At 44.4% G+C, this 20,861-nt stretch overlaps 1 protein-coding gene across 1 annotated transcript in view; it reads right to left on the bottom strand.

The window, feature by feature from the left end:
* Positions 1-3,496: 3,496 nt before the first annotated feature.
* Positions 3,497-20,861, bottom strand: part of USP11 (ubiquitin specific peptidase 11) — a 2,050,211-nt gene continuing 2,032,846 nt past the window's right edge. The window contains exon 21 of the mRNA XM_069647415.1: positions 3,497-9,031. Within this exon, the coding sequence (XP_069503516.1) occupies positions 8,804-9,031 (228 nt within the window). The 3' untranslated portion in view covers positions 3,497-8,803. The remainder of the gene's footprint in view (positions 9,032-20,861) is intronic.

Raw genomic sequence — 20,861 nt, 5'->3', positions numbered from 1 at the left:
TGTGCTTTCATGGACAGTAGCCCAAGGAAACAAAGCAGTAGGAACTGTGCCAAATATTTGGTCAATCGGTTTGAGTACATTTCTTTATGAGTACACATCTGTACAGAATAAGAATTCATGAATTTAAAGCTGGAGTAAAACGCTAGGACATGATTTTTTGCTACAATGTAAAGTGAAATGATAAAAAAACAAAAACGTAAAGTGAAAGGTTCACAATGGGCCTTTAAAGCAGACAGAAGTTCAAAGTTACTCCTTACCAGAATGCCCTATGAAAATGTTTCCATGATTTATTGGGGTGGAGGAAGGGAGGTGTTTAGGAATTTATTGACTGGGTTCTACCCAATTAGTACCTGGTTAGGGGGTGGTGGGGTGTGGTAGCCTCCCAGCTAATCAGGAGACTCAGAACGGGGTCTTTATCGCATGGTAAAGCCCCCGATCCGAGCCTACTCGGAGCGGGAGGCCGGCATCTTCCCTCACTGTACATCAGGTAATTGTGCCATTGTACCCCCTCCACCTTCCCCCACCACCAATTTCCACATCCCCAACCCGCCCCCACCTCCTCACCACTTACCTTGTGCTCCCCCGTCCCTTGTGGGCACCGGGAACACTGTTCCCGGCACATCTCCTTCCGGGAAATGGGCACCAAGGAAAGGGTGTAGGGACTACAGGTAGTTCTCCCCGATCAATGGCAGCCATCTTGTTTTGTAGTTTTTTCTCAAGTTGAGAAACGGCAAAAATATTGTGTCGCAACTTGAGAAAAAACACTATTAGTACCCTGGTACAACGTGCCTGGGTACAATAGCAATATAACCTGGGGGGAAGACAGGGCATGCCCCGAGGGAACGTTAAAGCGTGAATGAAAATTTTGCCCTGGGGCATTACCTACCCCCTCTCCTCAGGTTATATTGCTTAAGTATAAGTAATCAACAGTATACGCATGCATGAAAAATATAAGTGCCTAGACCGCCTGAGCTGACTGCCTAGCCGCCTTACATTGTATTAGTACTCGACGAGTGGGGTGTGGCGGCCTCCCAGCCAATCAGGAGGCTCATAATATGGGCTTTACCACACATTAGTAGCCGGCACGCGCAGCGCACCGGGAATCCAACGTGTTGATTGGCTCTTTTCCGAGCCAATCCACACGGTATTCCCGTGTACGCCGTGCGTGCCAGGTACTCTGTTCCCGGCGAGGGGCGTGGCAGCCCCTCAGCCAATGAGGAGGCTTGAAACGGGGCAATCCCCGCTCCGAGCCTCCCCATGGCTGGAGGCTGCCTTCGTCCCCCGCCGGGGACTCAGGTAAGACTTCTTTTTTTTCCCCTCCCTCCTCCCACCTCCCTGCCCTCCCCACCCCACTTACCTTCTATCCCTTGGTCTCCGGCGGAGGACGATGGAAGCCTCCAGGCGTGTGGAGACTCGGAGCGGGGCCATCCCCGCTCCAAGCCTCCACACGGCTGGAGGCTTCCAACGTCCCCCGCCGGAGACGCGGTACGTTTTTTTCTTTTTTTTCCCCCTTCCCCCCTCCCAACCCCAACCCCACTTACCTTCTTTTTTCTTCTTTTCTTGGGAGCGAACGCGCTGGAAACACTTTTGTTCCCAGCGCGTCCGCTTCCGATGGCCGACATGGAAAGGGAAAATGGACTACGTTTTCCCTTTCCCGGTGGCCATTTTTTTCCACTTTTTTTTCTGTTTTGAAACGCGGCAGCATTTCTAAACAGAAAAAAAATGACATAAGTACTCCGGTCTAACGGGCCGGGGTACTAATGGCAATAAGACCCGAGGCGGCAGGCCAATACCGCCCACGGTAATGCCGTGCTACAGTCGGGCCTGTAACTACGGCCCCGGGGGCATTAACCGGGGCGGTATTAGCCCGCCGCCTCGGGTTTTATTGCCACAGTAAAACACCCGCGACAAGCCTCCTCGGAGCTTGACGCCGTCATATTCCGTTGCCGGGTCTGAGGTAAGTTCCCATTTCCCCTTCCCCATTACCCTTTTCCACATATTTGGCCACCCCCCCAAACCCACCCCACTTACCTGGCACTCCCTTGTCCCTTGCTGGCCCCAAGAACACTAATGTTCCTGGCACATCCCTGACATGGAAATGGCTGCCATGGAAAGGGAGAAGGGACTTTGTGTACTTCCCTCCTCCCTGACCCATGGTGGCCATCTTGTTTTGTATTTTTTTTTAAGTGAAGTAACGGCATGCTTGCCGTTTCTCAAAAAAAAAAAAAAAAACACTATTAGCAGCCCAGTACAACGTGCAGGGATAATAGCAATAAAGCCGTCTGGGCAGAGGCATTACCGGGACAGGTAATGACCCAGGCTAAAGTGAACAGCCCTCGATTTGCTTGGCTTCTAACTGGCCTGGACATTACATGGCCTGTTAATGTTCCCGCCCACAAGGGTTTATTGCTTAATTAAAACAAGGACTAAATTAATGAAGTCAAGATAAAAGGTGAAAACACTTAAAATACAAGGCACCTGCTCAAAATGTTAAGGAGAATACCACATGATTTTCTCTTGGTGAATAAAATGCACAATAGAAGAGTTGGGTTTAATTGATGGGGCACACCGTCTGTATGGGTGGAAACAGTCATGGACAGGATTCCCTTTTCTTTCAGTGCTATGAACCTGCTCAAACATTCTCTGATAATGCGACGATCTAAAAGCAATGTAAATTAAGTGAACTGGGTCTTTACAGAAGTTACAACAAAATTGGACTAAAACACAACCCCATTATGAAGATATTCCTTGCAGGTGAAACTACAGACAGACAGACAGAAATTCTATGTCAAGTTCCAATAGCTTAGGCCCTGTATCACTAGACATTGCTTTATTTAGAAGTCGTAATTCTTCCTCAGCCTAATACCTCTGTCTTAAGAGGTAAATGTGGCCCACAGGATTTAGATGTTTTTCTTGCTTTGGTCTAAAAGCCTTTGAAGTGAAAACACAAATAATTGCTGCACACCCTACCAATATCAAAACATTCACATTTCCCCAACTTAACCTCTACTGAACAGCCAGTGATACAAATTATTTTATACACAATGAAGCTAAACAGGTCTCATCATTATGAGTTATAAGCTTAAATTGAAAAGACTTGCAGAATTTAGACAAGTGATTTTTTTTTAAAATGAATGTTTATTATGTACAATCTGGTTTTCTTTTTGCAGTGTGCCAAAAAATATTTTCTTCAAAACTTCCAACAACAGCAAAAAAGGAAAAGTTCTTTTTTCTTCCTTATTTTCTTTTTTCTTTTCAGTAAGAAAATACAAATATGTGCTCTGAGGAAAAAGCAGTAGTAGTCCTTTGCCAACCCCCTGGAATAAAGAGAAGGGAGAGGGAACAGAGGAAAGCTAAAAGACTGCAAATAAAAACAAAAAAGAAAACAGATTCCCAAAGTATTCTATGTACAATAGTCTCCAGGATGCCCGACCACTTTACCCTTTTTGTAAAGGATACACCCGTTTCGATATATATATATATATATATATATATATTTTGTTTTCTTATTCTAAGAAACAAGTCAGAGTTGTGATCCAGGCAGTTGCATCCGTAACCAAGGAAAGGCGCGTTCAGGGAAGTAATGCATTTACTGGTACTACATGACATACAATGCTTTTCAAAAGATGTGCCATGCATTTGTGCCCCACAGTCTATTGCCTAATACATGGATCACATTTCCATTGGTCTTTTGTCCATCAACGCCCCCTGTATGGCTCTCCTCGCAATGCATCAGATTACAAAAGGTCTAGTTACTATATTGTCGGCCTCTACGTGTTGTTCCCATGTCACCAGCCATGACTATTTACAACTTTCGAGCTTTGTAGCCTTGCTTACTAAACCAAAGATGTGTTTTCGTTCCTATGTACAGAGCCTCTGTAATTACTTTCTTTGCCAGCTCCAATATGAAACCTTTCCATGTATATGGTAAAATATGGCCTTTTATCCTCCTTAGAACTAGAATTAGGGTCTTGATTACCCTTTCTGTCAATTTTCTCTACAGTGAAACATATTTTGCCTAGATTATCGAGCACATAGCTTCCACCATCAACTAATCTCCATTGACTTTCTATACCATCTGGCTGCAGGTTATCTTTCTGTACCCTTTACCATTATATATACACATCCCCCACTGTCCCTGGCATACAAATCCTTGTTTATATTTATTCACACCCTAAATCGATCTGTTTTCAGAGCATGCATTCTTCTATGTCCTCTGATCATGCAATGTTCCTAGAGCACTGCCCCTGCACATCACCTTTGGATATTCCCAGCCCTCAGAAGTCTGTACTATACCATTAGTCCCTGCAATGAAAAATACATTAAGCCAATAGGTAACCGTAAAATAGGTGACTGGACAAGTTTACCCCCACGTACAAAACAAATTGGAGGTTTTAGTTTGCCTACGTACCCCCTTTGCAATTGAATTGTGGGTTGAAGCAATGGGAAAGGTTATCAATATTAACCTTATTGCAGCAGGCTATCCGTTAAAGCAAGAGTGTGTCAAACAGAAATCAAGTCGCAAAAAACATCCTTCAAATGGCAATGCAGCTTATACTGGTGGGATCAAAGGCACATACACAGAACTATCGCAGACCACCACCAACTCATCGGGGGCAATAATGCTGCAAGTCCTTGCATCTTGCAATAAGCCCATGCACACAACCTAGGTGCTACTTTACAAAACAGCTGTGGCAGATAAGAATGCATCAGACACCATTTCACAACCGCTTCATTTGGAGCCATGCCAGCATGTCACCACCATTTCTGAAACTTTCTGGCAGCAGAGCCATCTGCAGTGTTAAACCCTTGTTGTATTAACATTTGATATATCACTTCTGCCACAACCATCATTTTGTATTTCAGATAGTTATTTTTTATAACAGCAGTGTCCATTTTCATTTGGAATCTTTTGCATTCCAAAAGAGCACATGTACTTGCCATTTTGAGGTTAAACAAAATAATCTGAACTGGAGGCTTTGAGGACTTGGACACAATGTGGCTACAACATTTAAAACACCCTCCTCAACATGGTTTTGGTGAACACAATTGGAAGTTCATGAAATAAAATCAAGCAGCTACTAAGAACCAAAATATAACATTTCCATTGGGTGCCCTGTTCTGGTTTGAAGAATTAATTCAACAAAACCAAGCACCTTATTAAGAAACGATGCACGAATTGTTCAAGGGGATCCACAATGATGTGCCAGAGTTTAAGTTCGTATGACATGTATTCAAAATTCCACTGGCAAAAAAAAGCATTTTTATGCACCAACAAGCAAATTAAGGAATCTGGAATTCATTCAATACTTGCTGTGCGAGTTTCCCTACATCCTAGGGTCCAACCCCCCAAGCAAATGTACAGAATAAGAATCTCCTGTCTACTTTGGTGGGCAGGTCTTCACCACAAATGTTTCTCCTTTTGATTTTAGTTAATTTGTTAAATAAATCTGGATTTCTAAAAAAAGCTTAAAAAGGCAGAGAACATGGCACTTATTTCTCTCTCAGGAGGATGTAATGCATGCTATTCCGATTAAAGCAAGTGCTACTGTTGGCAAGCACAACCCAGAACAAATCCTTAATTGGGGATTCACCAAAAGACATGCACAGGCGCTATATATGTTTTTCCAGCCATTTAAAATTACTGCTTCTCTTTTTTAAATTAAAAACAATTATAGCGTTTTTATACTGTATATTTTAGTGTTAATGCTAGTGCTCAGGACATGACCCTTGCAAGCATTAGAAAAAACGTCTAGTGCAAATAATCTTATAGGTGATGGTTTGGCGAGAGTAAAATTCGATTGCTTCTGCCTGCGACTTTTGACTTGTGCTGGGGGAGCAGTAATTTAGTGGTGGTGTAATTTCAACAGTTTGCTTCATAAAAGAAGGCAGTAGAACGTGGCCATTTGCCCCTCCATCTCCTTCTCACCCGGTAGGAAACACTCAAGTGTTTGATAGAGGAGAGCAGCTGTCTGAATTGGTGCACTTTAAAGATGTCACGGGGAGTATTTTAGGTGAAAGGGCAGAGCAGGGTTTGATGGTCTAAAGACAGAAAATACAAGTTTAAATGGTGCCTCCACTATGAAAGATGACGCAGAGGAGCAGAGCACATGTTTAGGTGCACAATTGTCTGGTTCATTCCTCCTTGCAGATTAGAAAGAAGCAGTCCAATCAGTGTTCAATTCAGAGACTGCTTGGTCTGACCTACACGTAGATGCAGACTGCTAAAAATCTGAAAGAGATGTTGTACCACAGACTGTTCTAACCAGAGGTCTGCTCAGAAGAAATCCCACTCTGTCCGGATTATCCTTTAGCTCTATCCCACTGCCATCACAGTACATTTAATAAATAGGATACAACTAAGCAGCACAACCATGTACTATAGCTACGCATCTAGTTTGTGAATTCCTTCAAAAGTTTGATTGGTCTTTAAACTTGGCAAAGCCCACATTTAGATAGAATTGTACTCATCTCTTGGAGTAGGAAGGTATGTCAGGTGAAATAGTGTCAAACTAAAAATAGTCCTTGTATGAATAAGGGGTGATTCCTCTCTTTTAGTCATAACTATCTAAAGGAGAAAGAAAGCAAACTAAGGGCATCCTAACAAAACTAGAAAATAATGGGCATTTCAGGTTTAGTAAAGCATTTCCAAATAATGAGTGGTGATTTATCTGAAACAGAGCAAAGCAGTTAAATTGAGGGGGACTTATGAAATACCAGCCAGCTCAGCAGAGGTGAAGGAAACAAGACTACTGCACTAACAGAGAAACATGATGACCACTTAAATTTAAGATGTGGAAAAATGATTTAGTTGGGCATAAGGGAAATTAAGTACTGTTTGACAAGACATTTGCTAGTGAACTAAAGTGGTAGGGTAAAGAAAGGGATTGGAGGGTTACTTATATGCAGTAGCAGAGTATATATTGCAAGGGATCACACTCTTTTCAGTAGACATCTTCTGCTGAAGGGCCAGAGGCCGTTAGGGATGTAAACTGCAGTTACAAATGGCAAATATGTAAAATGACTGACAAATTGGTAGAATTGCCACCTTTGCTCACTGATGGTGGTGTGATTAATTAGCAACACAATAGAGACCAGCATGTGGCGGACAATCTAGAAGGGAGAGGGGACTTACGACTCAGAAGCACACCAATAAAAGCAAGGATGAAAAGCAACTCAAGATGGTGTTGGTAAGGAGGATCCCGGACAATCATCACAAAGACGTGTGGGTGTACCTTGTGGCTGGAGCAGAGGATATAGATATATGTGTGTGTATATATATATATATATATATATATATATATATATATATATACACACATGCACACATACACAGACACACACACAAAGAACAAGAGTGAAGTCATGAAGACGCTCTGTGCTTCTGCAATAATGCCTGCTCTGAAAGAGTAATTTCATTACATTCTGTGCCTCAACTGGCAAATGGTGGTTTGACGGACAGCATGTGTAAGTAGTAATGTACCTGTCAAAATTAAAGAATCAACTGTGGCATGAAGCTGATGTTCCAATACTCAGACTTGAATGGGAAAAGCTCCCTCTAATGAAAAGAGCATTAACACAAGAAAATAGAACACAACATAAATCAGTAGCAGAGCCCAGGGAAGAAGGTTGATGGTTATTTGCTCCTCTTTCCTCTCACAATTGCCACAGGTTGAAGGTTGCCTCCTCATAAAGTGCAAACTGAGCAGTGTGTAACAGGAGTGGGAGAAGAAGAAACAGTGTGCGGGCCACATAGATCAATTCGAAGAGGCCACATCATCTGAATTTTGCAATATTGTTCTCAATTTCCACCCATTTCAGAGTACATTTCACCCAGCAAGGCATGGGTCTTATGGCCAACTGGCAAACTGTGGCAGAGAACGGGGGCATAAACCACATCAGACCTTTCTCAGGTGAAAATGCACTGCCCAAAGTCCCCCAACAGACCGTCTTGTCACATCAAGGTCAATACTGTCCCCACTCTCCTCACCAAGACCAGTTGTTGGGTATCCCTTGTCCCTTGTCAAGTTATTTGATAGATCGTAAAGTGGAGGGAAGATATGCTTCCAAAACCATATCAATCTAGTGAGGAGAAAGGTTCATTGGACAACACCTGCAACACAAAGGATGTTCAATGACATAGCACAAGGGGGAGGGAATTGCAATGATTTTGGTGATCCAGTGATGTGAACTGGGAAACCCAAGTCGTGCAAGTTAAAGCAATTTCAACTAAAACAAAGTGACACATGATCTCTAATGTTCCTACACCCCTACTGTTATTCTAGGCAAAAGGTGGAGGACATCAAATGGTTTTGAAGGGTACGTGAATCACTCCTTTCACGACATAATGCTAAAACAGCTCAACTGACATCAGCATGGATCCTGCTGTCCCTTGTCGGCCTGAATCCTCCGTTCGTCATTCGGGTTCCAGTTCTGTCTGTGGCAAGAGGTTGCGAGCAGCAGTGCTAATGAGAACAAGAAGATGCCTTTCTTCACAGATGATCTTACCCGCTTTACCCTTCTTTCCCACTGCTAAAAATGTTCACGGGTGGTTGGGAGTGTGCGTTTCCAGCATTCTTCCTACACACGATTGGAACGAGGTTTTACACATGTGTTTCTTTCTTTTGACTCCCTACTTCCTCTGCCCCTACCCCATCCAAAAAAGCCTGAGATATTCTGTGAACTCTGCTCCCATGCTTCTAGGGAGCAGTAGTCAAATTCAAGTCTGTAAAGTTAGAGAGCTAGTAGTTCGCCCTCTTTTTTTCTTCCTCCCCCCCCCTCGTTGGCGAGGAGGGGCGCGGCTTCAGTCTACGTCCATAGACTCATTCCGACAGGTGCTAGCTTGGCATTCGTGCGAGTTACATGGTGCTGCATCGTCCGAGACGCTACTGCTTGACATAACGTCTTCTACCTCTGTGTCCCCTTGTTTAGCAGAAGTTGCTGTGCTGGAGCGCTTTGCTCGTGTTGGAGGAGCTTTAGGCTGCCGGATTTTGTCTTGACGCTGGTAGAAGAGGACATATGCAGCTTTGGACTGTTCAGATAAAAAAGGGAAAATTAGAAATAACTAGCGGTTACAAGACATATTTAAATATCAGCTTGCATGCCATTGAACAAAGTGGTCACAACATGGTCTATAATGCAAAAGTAATTCTAAGATTAGTACAAGTTACTCAGTATAGTAACTCTAGCATTCCTTTCCTTAAAGCAGTCTTTCTGACTTGTAGAGCAGGGCGTTAGATGAAGGTTTCTGAAGACCAACATGCATGGTTAGGCAGGGTTTTCACAATGTTTTCCTGTCTCTTGCAATAGTAATGTCAACAAGAAGAAAAATGTTATTTGCATGTAACTACAGTTCTCCAGCATTGGTATCTTTAATAGATTCACTGCGGTCGAAATTTGGTTTTGTGCAGCAGGAGCTGAAAGAAACCCCTGGGCCGGGAGGGAGGGTGGGAGGTGGGGGGAATAACCTTCTGATCACAAGTTATTTGCCTGACCCAGGAGCTATTAAAGTGGACAATGCTATTGTGCTTCATCAATCTATGTTCACCAGATGACAATGGGGGGAGGGGTAACAGGAACATAGTCATAACTAAGTGATAATGGGGTCTATGCTCTGCAAAAGATCTTTAACAACAAAAAAAAAAGATGAATTATGGTAGTGCGGCCCGGGATACAGCCAACATGCAGCTTGGTACCCCTTCAACACAACATTGAGGGGGCCTAACAGAGTTTCGTGTGGCGGTTTGTCAGAATCACTGTGCTCATTTTCACAGCTAGAAGGCTTAATTTGTAATTTTCACATCAGTGCACCTCATGATGAATTTCCCACTCTGTACTGGGCCAGATTATCAAAGGTTGGCGCAGTTTGTTTTTCTAGTATCGTCAACCAGTGTACAGTTTGAAATGATCAAATATAAGCGCTGCGCTGCCACCACTTGCCTTTTGAGGTTATTATTTGCAGCGTTGCACTGCTTCAGCGGCCAGATTATTATCAACACACTGCACTAAGGAACAGTTTTATTTAGCATAGAATTACGAATAGTAATTTCTTTGTGATTATTGTAGATTGCTCTGCTTTTTAACAGTGCGTGACCAAAAGAAATGTGATTATTAAAGAGGAGTACCTCCTTCATAATTGGTAAACTTAGCGACTCCAGCATACTGTTAGGCGGAGTGCTTTAAGTGGGGTGTTAAATTGAAAGGGGGGGTTCTCTGATTAGGGGGTGTCGCTTAAGTACGAGTGCTGTGGCCATGTGCCCAACAAGATCCTCCCCAGCCCTTACATTCAAGGAGCCTTGGTTAAAGAAATGCCTGAGGGGGTCTCTGAACAATGCCATCTTAATCACTTTTGGGGCCCTGGGCACGCATATCTTTGGGGCCCCCCTCCACCAAACCAAAGGAATTAAGTGATCAATAATATCTGGTCGTACCCTTCTCCCCCTTGTCCTGATCACAACCTATAGGTTGATATGCTGCCTTGCAGCTTTCAAAATAAGTATGTTTACTCCCTTTAAGTCCCCTTACCCTATTCATTCTTGCTCTAATCAGAATGACAAACAAGTGGCATTTGAAGGCCAACATTAGCAGTCTATGAAGAGGTTACTTCTGTTCTAGTATAGATACAGGGTACTTTTTATCAATAAAATAGCATCCAGGAAGGTATGCAGGATGTAGTGTTAATGCAGGGCCGTATGCAAAAGGTACATGTAGCCCAGAATAGACAGAGCTCACATTAGCTGCCTCACAGAATGCAAAAGTGCTCAAGCATGGATAGGGGAGAACAAATGGAAGGAAGGAGAATTCTACACATACCATAGCATGGATAATGGATGCGGATTAGAAGCTACCACAAAGGTGTCTGTATCCAAACAGACTGAGATAAGAAGTGGGATATGGTTTTCAAATAGTGTTACCATTACAGATCAAATGAACAAGTGCTGTGGTGTGCAATATATCAAAGCTCACTACTATAGTGGAAGCACCACTATAGCCAGTGAAACTATGAGTGAGGCTTTTAGGATGATCATACCCTGAGAAGGAAATCACTCTGAAGGGCTGACAATTTTGAAAGGTTTAGGGACTGGCAATTTTTAGAGGTTAGGCCCTACAAGATGAAATGAGATGCCCAGGATTACACATTGGTTAAGGAGTGGATGTGTGCCAACTCTGCAATATCTCCATTTGAACACTTTGTTTTAGTTCATGATAAGAACTGGAAAAGAATCTAATTTTAGAAAACTGACTTGGAATGTACACAAATCACATTACCAAACATGACCATTTATAAAAAAACGAAATATTACAGAACGTTTTTTTACGCAAAATAGGAATGAGTCTAGCTTCATTCTCTTTATCATCAAGGTAAGTATATAAGTACCAGCACCAATCGATGTGATTTAACACATTTAATCTGGGTTTTTCTTTCGTATTTTGAAGTTTTAAATACTTCCAAAACAATGGCTTGACACTCATTTATAAACGTGCATAAAAATCTTTGACTTTTTCAAAAAAGCAACATTTTTTGTGTCAAACGAGCAGACGTTAAAATCTGCTTGCCAGAGGCCTGCAACATCTGGTATGCTCTCTTCAGTCTACCACCCCTTCCAGTCAAATGGCCTACATAAGAAGAAAGGTCAAGTAATGGGCTAAACAATACCACTGCATACAAGAAGGCAAACCTCACATAATACAGCACAGTAATGTAAAAGAGATTAGATGATTTGACCAGGATCACTGTATCATCTGCTGACAAAGCCAGGCTGCAAGCAGTGTTATGTATGATTGTATGCAGTACCCTTTGGGAGACTACACCAACCTTGTCCTCCAGGCAACAGGTTACCCAACCTTTGGTAGAAATCTGTACTACACAGGTTGGTAGTGTGGCTGAGCAGACAGGCTTATCTCAAGAGGGGTCAATGTGAGCAGTAGGGTTTTTACACAGATTCACAGTAACAAGTATTCAAATAGACTCTTAAATTCATGTTTTCTTGATTAAATAATTATTAATTTAACAGTCAGTTGAATAAGCCTTCTTTAGAGGGGAGTAAAATTTATGCAACACAAAAATACACTCTTAGCTTCTCTAAATCAGCAAGTACCCATTTGAGATGGCACACAGATTCTTCCTACACCCTGAGGCGACTTAAATAACTAGGACACTGTGGACATTAATATATCACTGGCACATTTAGAGCAATACTGACCATGGTGTCAAAGAAGAGGGCTTGGGAATAAGCTTAACAAATATTCTGAAGCAGGTAAGTACTTTTGAATCCCCCCCCCCAATGCAAAGTAAATTAATCCTTTCCTGGAGGAAAAGTAAAGCACAAAGTCAGAGGTAAGAAGAGTCTTTCAGGTAGCCAGGTCGGCCAATGCTAATTGTGCAAAAGTCTAGGTGAGCCGTAAATAATATCGCCGGGAAAAGGTTGCAGCAATATTATATGGGTGACCAAATATATGGGGACAGGGGCAAACAAAACAACATTTTTTTTTAAAAAATAAAAGTTTGGGGGTTGCGTGGGTGACCCCCGCATGTTCCAATGTGGCGACATTATTACATGGAACCCTTGCAGTTAAGTAAAGGTCTTGCACAATGTTTTAGAAGTCTTGTAGGGAAAAATAGAATCACTGTACGGCCACAAGCTGGAAGGCTTGTGAGGGGCAAAGCTGCAAGCAACTCTGCAAAAGCAACGAAGACAAGTCTCAACTGAGAACTAGCAAGGCTACACGACAAGAGGTAATTCCCCCTAGTTTTACAGTAACTTTGGTTAGAAGAAATTGGTTCCAGCTAGCTTCTGTTCCTGTGTAGGTCTGCAGATCCTGTTGTTCCTGGGCCTCAGTCGTGGGGACAAGAGGGAGGAGTCCGGGGGACTCCTGCACTACAATTGAAGGTCGGCAGTCGCAATGGGCAAACTTCAGATCAGCAGCACTTTGTGGTTTCAGCTCCTTGTGGCTCTCGCAAATAGCACCACTGTGGTTCCCGGATACCACTACAGATTTTCCTCGTATCTGAGGTCCAGCACTCTGATGAGGTGGCTCAGGCTTGGTTATAGTCTTGCTTCCTGGGAGTCCGGAGGATCTTCCTGGAGCTCGGGTCTGACTTAAAGACACTCGCTTCATTCTGGTGTTCCTCTCCCCGGCACTTCGATTCCTGCAGCAGCAATGGAAGTACAGCCAGCTTCGAGAGGATTTCCAGATGAGCTCGTCTTGGGGCCGTTTGGTCCCACCAACCCAAGGGAAGTCGTCGTCCTTTGCAGGTCTTCTCTAGTCGAGGCGAATTCAGAGCTTTAGCACTGCAGCAGGGTTTCACCGGGCAAACCAACCGTTCAGGAGTTGCAACAGGTCTCTTTTCCAAGTTCTTCTTCGGATCCTTTTGTCCAGTGGTCGACTCTGCCTTCCAAGCAAAAAGCCTCACCTTTTATGCAGGTTTCTCCCATTCATTTGCAGCCTAGCTGTCAATCACACAGCAGGGTGGCTGTTCTCTGAGGACAGCCCTCCAAGCCAATCACCCTTGAGTGCATTCCTGTAACCAAGGAGACTAAGCACAGGAAGGTTTGGGCACCTCCCTTGCTTCCTGCCCTGCTAGACACGCTGGAGCCAGAGGTGGGCTTCACTCGTGAATCCTGCCAAAGACAAAACAAACAAAAAGGACCAAACCTGGTTTGGCATGCTGAGTAAATCTCAAGAAGGACCTTTCCAACAAGAAATGGTGAAAAAAGACTGGGGCCATTTTGACAAAATGGGCACCCATGGTTGCTTCACTGCAGCTGCAATTGCAACCCGCGGTAAAAACACTCAATGGTAGTAAAAAATAAACCACTGCCACAAGCCATTAATTGCAGAAAGCCTGAAACTGGTACGAACGCAGTGTGTAGTGTTGAATGGCTGGGTACTTGTCCCAATGCACATTCCTTGTTGTGAGTGTCTGAGAGGGAGGAGAATGGCCTGAATGCACTGTATGCCCGATTAGCTGACCGACTGCTGAATGCCCTTCTGAGTGAAAGGTTGCCCGAGTGTGACCCAGCAGAATGAATGGGAGATCAACAGTATATCTGGAGACGTCTCACTACTAGAATTTGTTCAGAAGCTGAAGTCGAAACTGATGCTTGATCTCGACCACCAAACTCTAAGAAGGTGGTTAACTGTTGTCTAAAAGCCGCCGTGACGTCGAGACTGATCGAAGAGAGGACCTGGTTAGGTGCCCTCTTCCCGAGCTCCGAAGGACTCCGAGGGACCATCTAGCACCGCTAACCTTCACCAAAGCTCCCTGGAAGTCAGACCCTCGACAGGCTGCCGACTGGAGACGGGGACCACCGAGGAGAACAAAAAGAAGCATCGGACATTCCGTCTACCATCGACCACCAGAGTTCGCAGGTTTGCTGTAACCGCTAGAGGCCCGTCGAAGCAGTGTTGCCCAGAAGCGCAGAAGCGGGGACCGATTGACGCTGTGCCGTCAACGTCCGGAGCAGCAACACTCCATTGATTAAGACATTCGAATTGAAGGAATCTCTCAACCGCATCACCGACCGATTTGTCCCGCCAGAGAAAGTCGAGGCTGCCGACGTGCCGAGGAGAATCGGCCAGTGGGTTTCCCGCCACCCAAAGACTGTAGAGACTGCGGACAACTCGACGCTCTTGCTGGACCAAAGTTCTTCACAAACTCTTTGGGGTCCTGAACTATCGACATCGAGGTGCCCAGCATGCCTCATCCTTGCAGGACGTCTTCGTCCCGTCTTCGATGAGCACCGCCAGGACCGAAGCTGCTGCTTCGACGCCACCGAACTTTCCATCGAGGATTCTCGACACCAAGTTCACTTTCTTCGAGGCCCATCAACTATCCGTGGCTCCTGCTTTAAAGGGAGTACCTCAAAAAGGATCCATCAGCGCCTCCTTGAGGAACTCTGCTATTCCAGGTACATTGGGGTGGTAGAAACACTTTAGAAGGGAATAATTGAACAATATATGGACTGGGCGTGTAGTATAACTTTATTTTACAGGTTGTCCAGCTTGGGGGGGGGGGGGAACAGGGGGGTGGGAGGGGGATCTTCACACAGAACTGAGTCTAGTGGTAGGGGCCAGTATTCTGCCAATTTTTCTACCCAACTGCTTTCCTCCTATGTCTATTGTTGGTTACCTTTATTAATTGATTTGTGTAACATTTGACCAGAGTACAGTTGATGTACTTTAATGAAATCTGATAATTGTGGTACCACCTAGAACTGTATATATTTGCCATTGTAACCTTAATTATATAAAGACTGTGTTCGCACTAATACAGTGTGTGGACATTCCTTTGTGGGTGCTTGGGGGCTACACTGTACTTAAAAACCAGCCTGCATCATCTCCTGAGAAGCTAGGCCTTGATTGCTCTACCATAGCTACCGAATAGAGAATCTTAGCTGGGGTCCTCTGTGCCTCTCCTCTGCCATATAGAGAGCAGGAGTACAGACACCCCCCTCCAGTCTTTACATTCAGGTGTCAGCATTTCACATTAGAAAAAAGAAAAGGCAAAGCATTCAACACCGTTTTCCCTTGACAAGTAGCACATGCGAGGAGCAATTTAAAAAAGCACATGCCACACCTTTAAAACACAACATTCAAGCTGATCACTGCCCCATTGAAGCATCAGTCACCTAACTTAATAAAGTTACAGGTGTGGATGTGTTTTAAATTGGATTGTCTCAGTTACACACCGATTGCCATTGGACAGTATGGTAATGATGGTATGGTAAATGACACTGCTTTTGTGGAGCGTTACAAGGTATATACAAGCATGTATCATGACAATGCACAATATTCAATAGCACCTATTATTGTCTACATTACTCGAAGAAACATTTTCCAATATGTTATGTTTTTGTGTACATTTCAGTTAGCATATCATTCTTAACAATGGTGAAGGGTAACACTTAACACATACATGAAGTGATAGGAGCTTCGTAAGCAGAACACGCTTTAACAGTTAAATACTTCTAAAAAACACCAGCACATTCATGTGCTTGCCACTCCCACACTCGATGGTAAGGCAAGTTGTGTGAGAGACTTAACACACCTCTTGAAGTTCATACACACAATGGTGTGCCACTTCAGCAGTGACTTAATTTGGCTCAATAAAAAAAAGAAACTATGATAATCGCATTCTGTGGTGCTGATCAAAACTGTGTTAGAAAGACCTGCGCATAACAACCTTGCGCTCGAGAGCCCCTGCACGCCGCTACCCCAGTCTGCCCATTGACTGGCTCAGGAGGCCTGCCGCAGGTTATCCTGCCGATCTCTCAATAGCAGCCTGGCCCCTACTTGCAAAACAAGTTCTGATAGCGATAATGTAAAAATGTTAGCTGTGAGTGTGGCGGGTGAGAAGACCATTCATTGCAGAGGACAATGTATGTGTATCGGGCAGGGCGATAAAATGTAGAAACATGCAGGCCTCCACGGAACAATGCTGTGCCCACCACCTGATAGTAATAGTGAGCAGTTGAACCACACATTCATTACAGAGCTAGTCGCCAAATTTGCCTTCGTCCACACAATTGAAAGTAAAGCTTAATCATCTAAGCGAACATCAATTTCGGCTGCTGGATTCACATGCTGGTAAATATTCCATGTCTTGCTGGAATTCTTTGGCATATTTAAAATGCATTTTTAATTGTACATAACAGGAAACTGCACTCACTTTAGTATTCTGTCAGACTCCTATTGGGCCATTGTCACCCAGTAAATGGGTACACTGTCCCTTACTTTGATCCCAAGGTCATCTTCATATTCTTTCAGTGCATGGTCAGTGTACATTACCAAGCTTCAGGAGGGCTTGTGAGAGGGTCCCATGTGAACCTATTAGGATACTAGTGCTGGAGAATCATAGCTAAAGGCAAGTAACACAATTTTTCCAGCAATGGATCTTTCATAGATGCACCAGCTGTCAAATAGATTACAAAGCAGTAAATACATACAATAGACAGGGACGATAAAGAGGAGAGAAAACAGGGATCATCTCAGGTGATCAGGCTGCACAGGACCACCTGGCCAACCCCAAACTCCTCCGCCATCATTTAGTTAATGCAATAAAACACAGTGAGGATATGCAGGGTTCTCATGTCGCCGCTCTGGAAATGTCCTCAGGCTGCAGTGTCACCAAGAGGGCTGTGCTAGATGACAGTTCTTTGTAGAGTGCGCCCTCGACTTTCCAAGGAGTGGACTACTATACTTTCCATGATACAAGGCAATGCAGGCTGACAACCATTGGGCCATTGTGGCCTTTGAGACTTGCCAGTGCAGTAAGGTTTGAATGCTACATACTGAGTAGACATGTGATCTTCCGCTGGCATCTAAGGGTTACCGAAGAAAACCGTTTGTACTAGAGGCTCATTCAAGGTAAAATAATAGACTTTTGGCATGGGATTAAAGGATATAGCCTCCCTTTTGAAACACGAGGTCAAAGAGCAAAAGAAGAGTGATTGGCTGTGTCTGGGAAAGGGGTCATCAGATCCAAGAAGCAATACTGCCTCATCAAATTCTGGTGCAAGGAGTATCACCTTGCCCAGCTACAGTCTTACTTCTTAAGGACTACTACAATTAGTAGAAGAGCGTGAAATGCATAGAGGAACTGTCACAAGGAATCGTGAAGACCTTCCATAGAGTGCCTGACTGATTAAATCAACCAGTCACACCTGGGGTTCACAAATAGGTCTATTTCTAGTATTCCCCCCCATGCTTGGAATATGAAGTCCACCTGGTCCTGTTTCAATGCACATTCATTGCAGGACTGCATCTCCCTGCTTAGTGAGTCGGTTAGTGCGTTGCTAACTTCCAGTAGGTGAAAGGATGTCCGGAACACTCCTTGCTACAGAGCCCATTTGCATAGATCCTGCACTTCGATTAACACAATTTGTGACATTGGTCCTCCATGTTTTCGGATGTAAAACAGTGCCATCTTATTGTCTGAAGATCCTCACCATCTTCCCTTTCTGTTAAAGCAGGAAAGATATCCCCACCCAAAATAGGGCTCTGAGCGCAAACATTTCTGTGTAACCTTTTCTCCATTTACCATATGACCCTTTGCATGTAGGTCTCATAGGTGGACGCCACAACCCTCCATGGACACATTCGTAGTTACTGTGGTCTCAAAGTGTAGATCTGTAAAAGGCACTCCTCTTTAGATTGTTTTCGTTCTTCCACCAAAGTAGTTTTCCATTTAAGTGGTTGATGAGTTGTACTTGTTGTCCCAGTTTCCAGTAATTTGATGCCATGTCGAGTCTAGTCTAGCAACTCCTACAGTGGGCATAGTTAATGCCTGCAACTTTGAACTAGAGGAAAGCTTCACAGCATGCCAAGGGGAGACTTGAATGCATGGACCGTGGTCATCTGTTCCATTCTCAATGACTCTGGATTTGTTCCTCCAAAGGCCTTGCTTCTGAAGTTGTGGTATCTATGACCCCCTCCCCCTCATCCCTCCAATAACACCATATTCCTTTAATGGAATTCTGGATGGCTTCTTGTAGCGGATGGACACGCCTAACAATGTCGGGCACATCTTTGTACTTTCCATGTCCCGCTAGTATTGTTCTACTGTTGGTTCCCAAATCAGCCAGTAGTCTAGGTAAGGGTAGCGTTGGAGGCCTTCCCTTCTTAGATAGGCCGACACTGGCACCTGGCACTTGACTGACGCTCACAGGGCTGACTTTAGGCCAAAGGGAGTACTTTGGTGAAGTAGTCCCATTATTATGAAGCACATGTTTTTCCAGTGCTTGGGATGAATGGGAGCATGAAAATAGGCATGTTCCATGTGCGAGGAAGACTGTTGAGGAATCTAAGATCGAAGATGGGTTTCCAACTGCCTGACTTTTTCCAAACCAGAAAACAGCAGAAGTAAGCAATTGCAATGACAATGGGGAACTCTGTCTATAGCTCTTTTGACCAGGAGCGCTTTGACCTACTTTCGCAGTACATCCAGGTGATTTTCCACTTTGTAGATGGAGTTGTGGTGGCAGTATTCCAGAGTATGGCCACAGGCCACTATAGAAAGGAACCACTGTGGTCCGATGTTATCCTTCACCATTGATCCAAGAAAGATGCCAGGTGCAGCCTCTCTCATTCTCCATTGGGGTGCTGAAGTGTGAGGCGGCTGGTAGAACGAGGCAAGCCTGCTGGCTTGACTGACTCTTGGGTTAACAGCGAGTCCTTCCATCTGCTGCCACCTCCATAGTACTGCAGCCTCACCTTGTAGTGGGCTCCTGTTATGTAGGAAGCTCCCATATAGGATTGCAAGCAAGAGGATGAATTGGATTCTATGCCGGACCATCAAAACCAGGCTCTGCAGAGAAATGACTGGTAGGGGCACATATAATGAAGTGTGCCATGTGGCTGCACAGTGAATGTGTCAGTTTTAATCGCCAGCACAGAGTCATACATCTCATTTCAAAACAGGTCTTCCCTGAAGGGCGTGTCGTCTACTACCACCTAGGATGGGCATCCGCTCTAACATTTGTGACAATCACCAAATGCTGCAGCAAAGAACCACTTCATTCCCCTTCTGACTAAAGCTGGCGTTGACAATATCACATTTGGTGGCGCTATCTGTTCTTCATCTAAATGTCCCATTTGGCCAGAGCAGTAAAGATTACTCATGGCCACTAACCCATGCTCCCACGTGACATCCAGGATGGGAATAGACATTTTACAGCAGTCCCATTGGCTGTGATGTAACTTTGGCAATTTCAGCAGTTCTATCAGCTGCGATGACAGCCTCATTTTCTCCAACAACTCCTCTGAAAAAACATCTTTCGGACCTTCAATGTCTGAGCCTATTGCGTGCCCCAGAATTTTTTCTAGGGGTATATCTGAGGTTTCAGAAAGAGTGGAAGAGGCACATGGTCGCAATGTCAGCATGCTTCTTCATGGAATGGTGGGAACCTAGATCTGAATAGCTTTTAGACACAGTTTCCAATGGGTTAGCTGTGTGTTTCAAAGGTTGCATCAATGACATGCACAACGTCGATGGGTTGACAAGGCTGGTATTCCTGTTGCTGTGGTCACTAACTATGAATGATGGCATTACTATAGAAGGGATTGTCGACTGGGTCGCTGATGAAGGTCTCTCACTGGGTCTCGTCAACTGCTTTGTGGGAGTCCGTCATTTGATTTGACAACAATTGCGATGACGTGGCTTTGCTCGTCGATGGTGTTGTGGACACATGTAAATCAGAACGACTCATTGACAGGGTAGCGTCTGAAGGCTTCGTGGCTGCTTCAGTCGTAGGATACTTTACCAACTTGTGTGTCTTTTGTGCTGCAGAGGATGTAGAAGCAGATTTTTCTGACTGGAGGACTTATCTGTATCTCTCTGAGCTTAAGTCGGGTTGCATCCAATTCCTCACAGGCAATGGTGGGCATCACGTTTTCTGGTCCGGCAGGGCGGAGGGAGTGGTCTACAGTCACCTCCCAGACAACTAAGTCCTAGAATCGCACTGCCTTTCCACTTGGAATCTGACCCCTTCAGATTGGGGGCCTCGTCCCTAAATCCACCTATCCTGTGCAAGGGGACCCCCGCGCCCCCTTTATTCTCTGGCACTTCTTGTCCCTCCTCTGTCATCATCAATCATACATTTTCAAATGTTCCCTACCCCCTGATACTTTCCGCCCTCCTTCTCAATCTCGTTCACTTGCACCATCTTCACGATCCACTCCAACCTCCTCCTTCGAACTCCCTTGTTCCTCATTATGGCATGCAATTTTAATTCCTAAACCAAACAATTTGACAACCATCTCCTCTCCAAAATGATTTGCCCACTCAAAATACCACTTGCGTCTCCCAATTCTTTACCACCTCTTCATACTCCCAAGCAACCACCTCCTCACACACTGTT

Source organism: Ambystoma mexicanum, chromosome 2q, assembly GCF_040938575.1.
Source record: "Ambystoma mexicanum isolate Mex_15411 chromosome 2q, UKY_AmexF1_1, whole genome shotgun sequence".
In the NCBI taxonomy this organism is placed as follows: domain Eukaryota; kingdom Metazoa; phylum Chordata; class Amphibia; order Caudata; family Ambystomatidae; genus Ambystoma; species Ambystoma mexicanum.
This window is presented reverse-complemented; position numbering and strand designations above follow the sequence as displayed.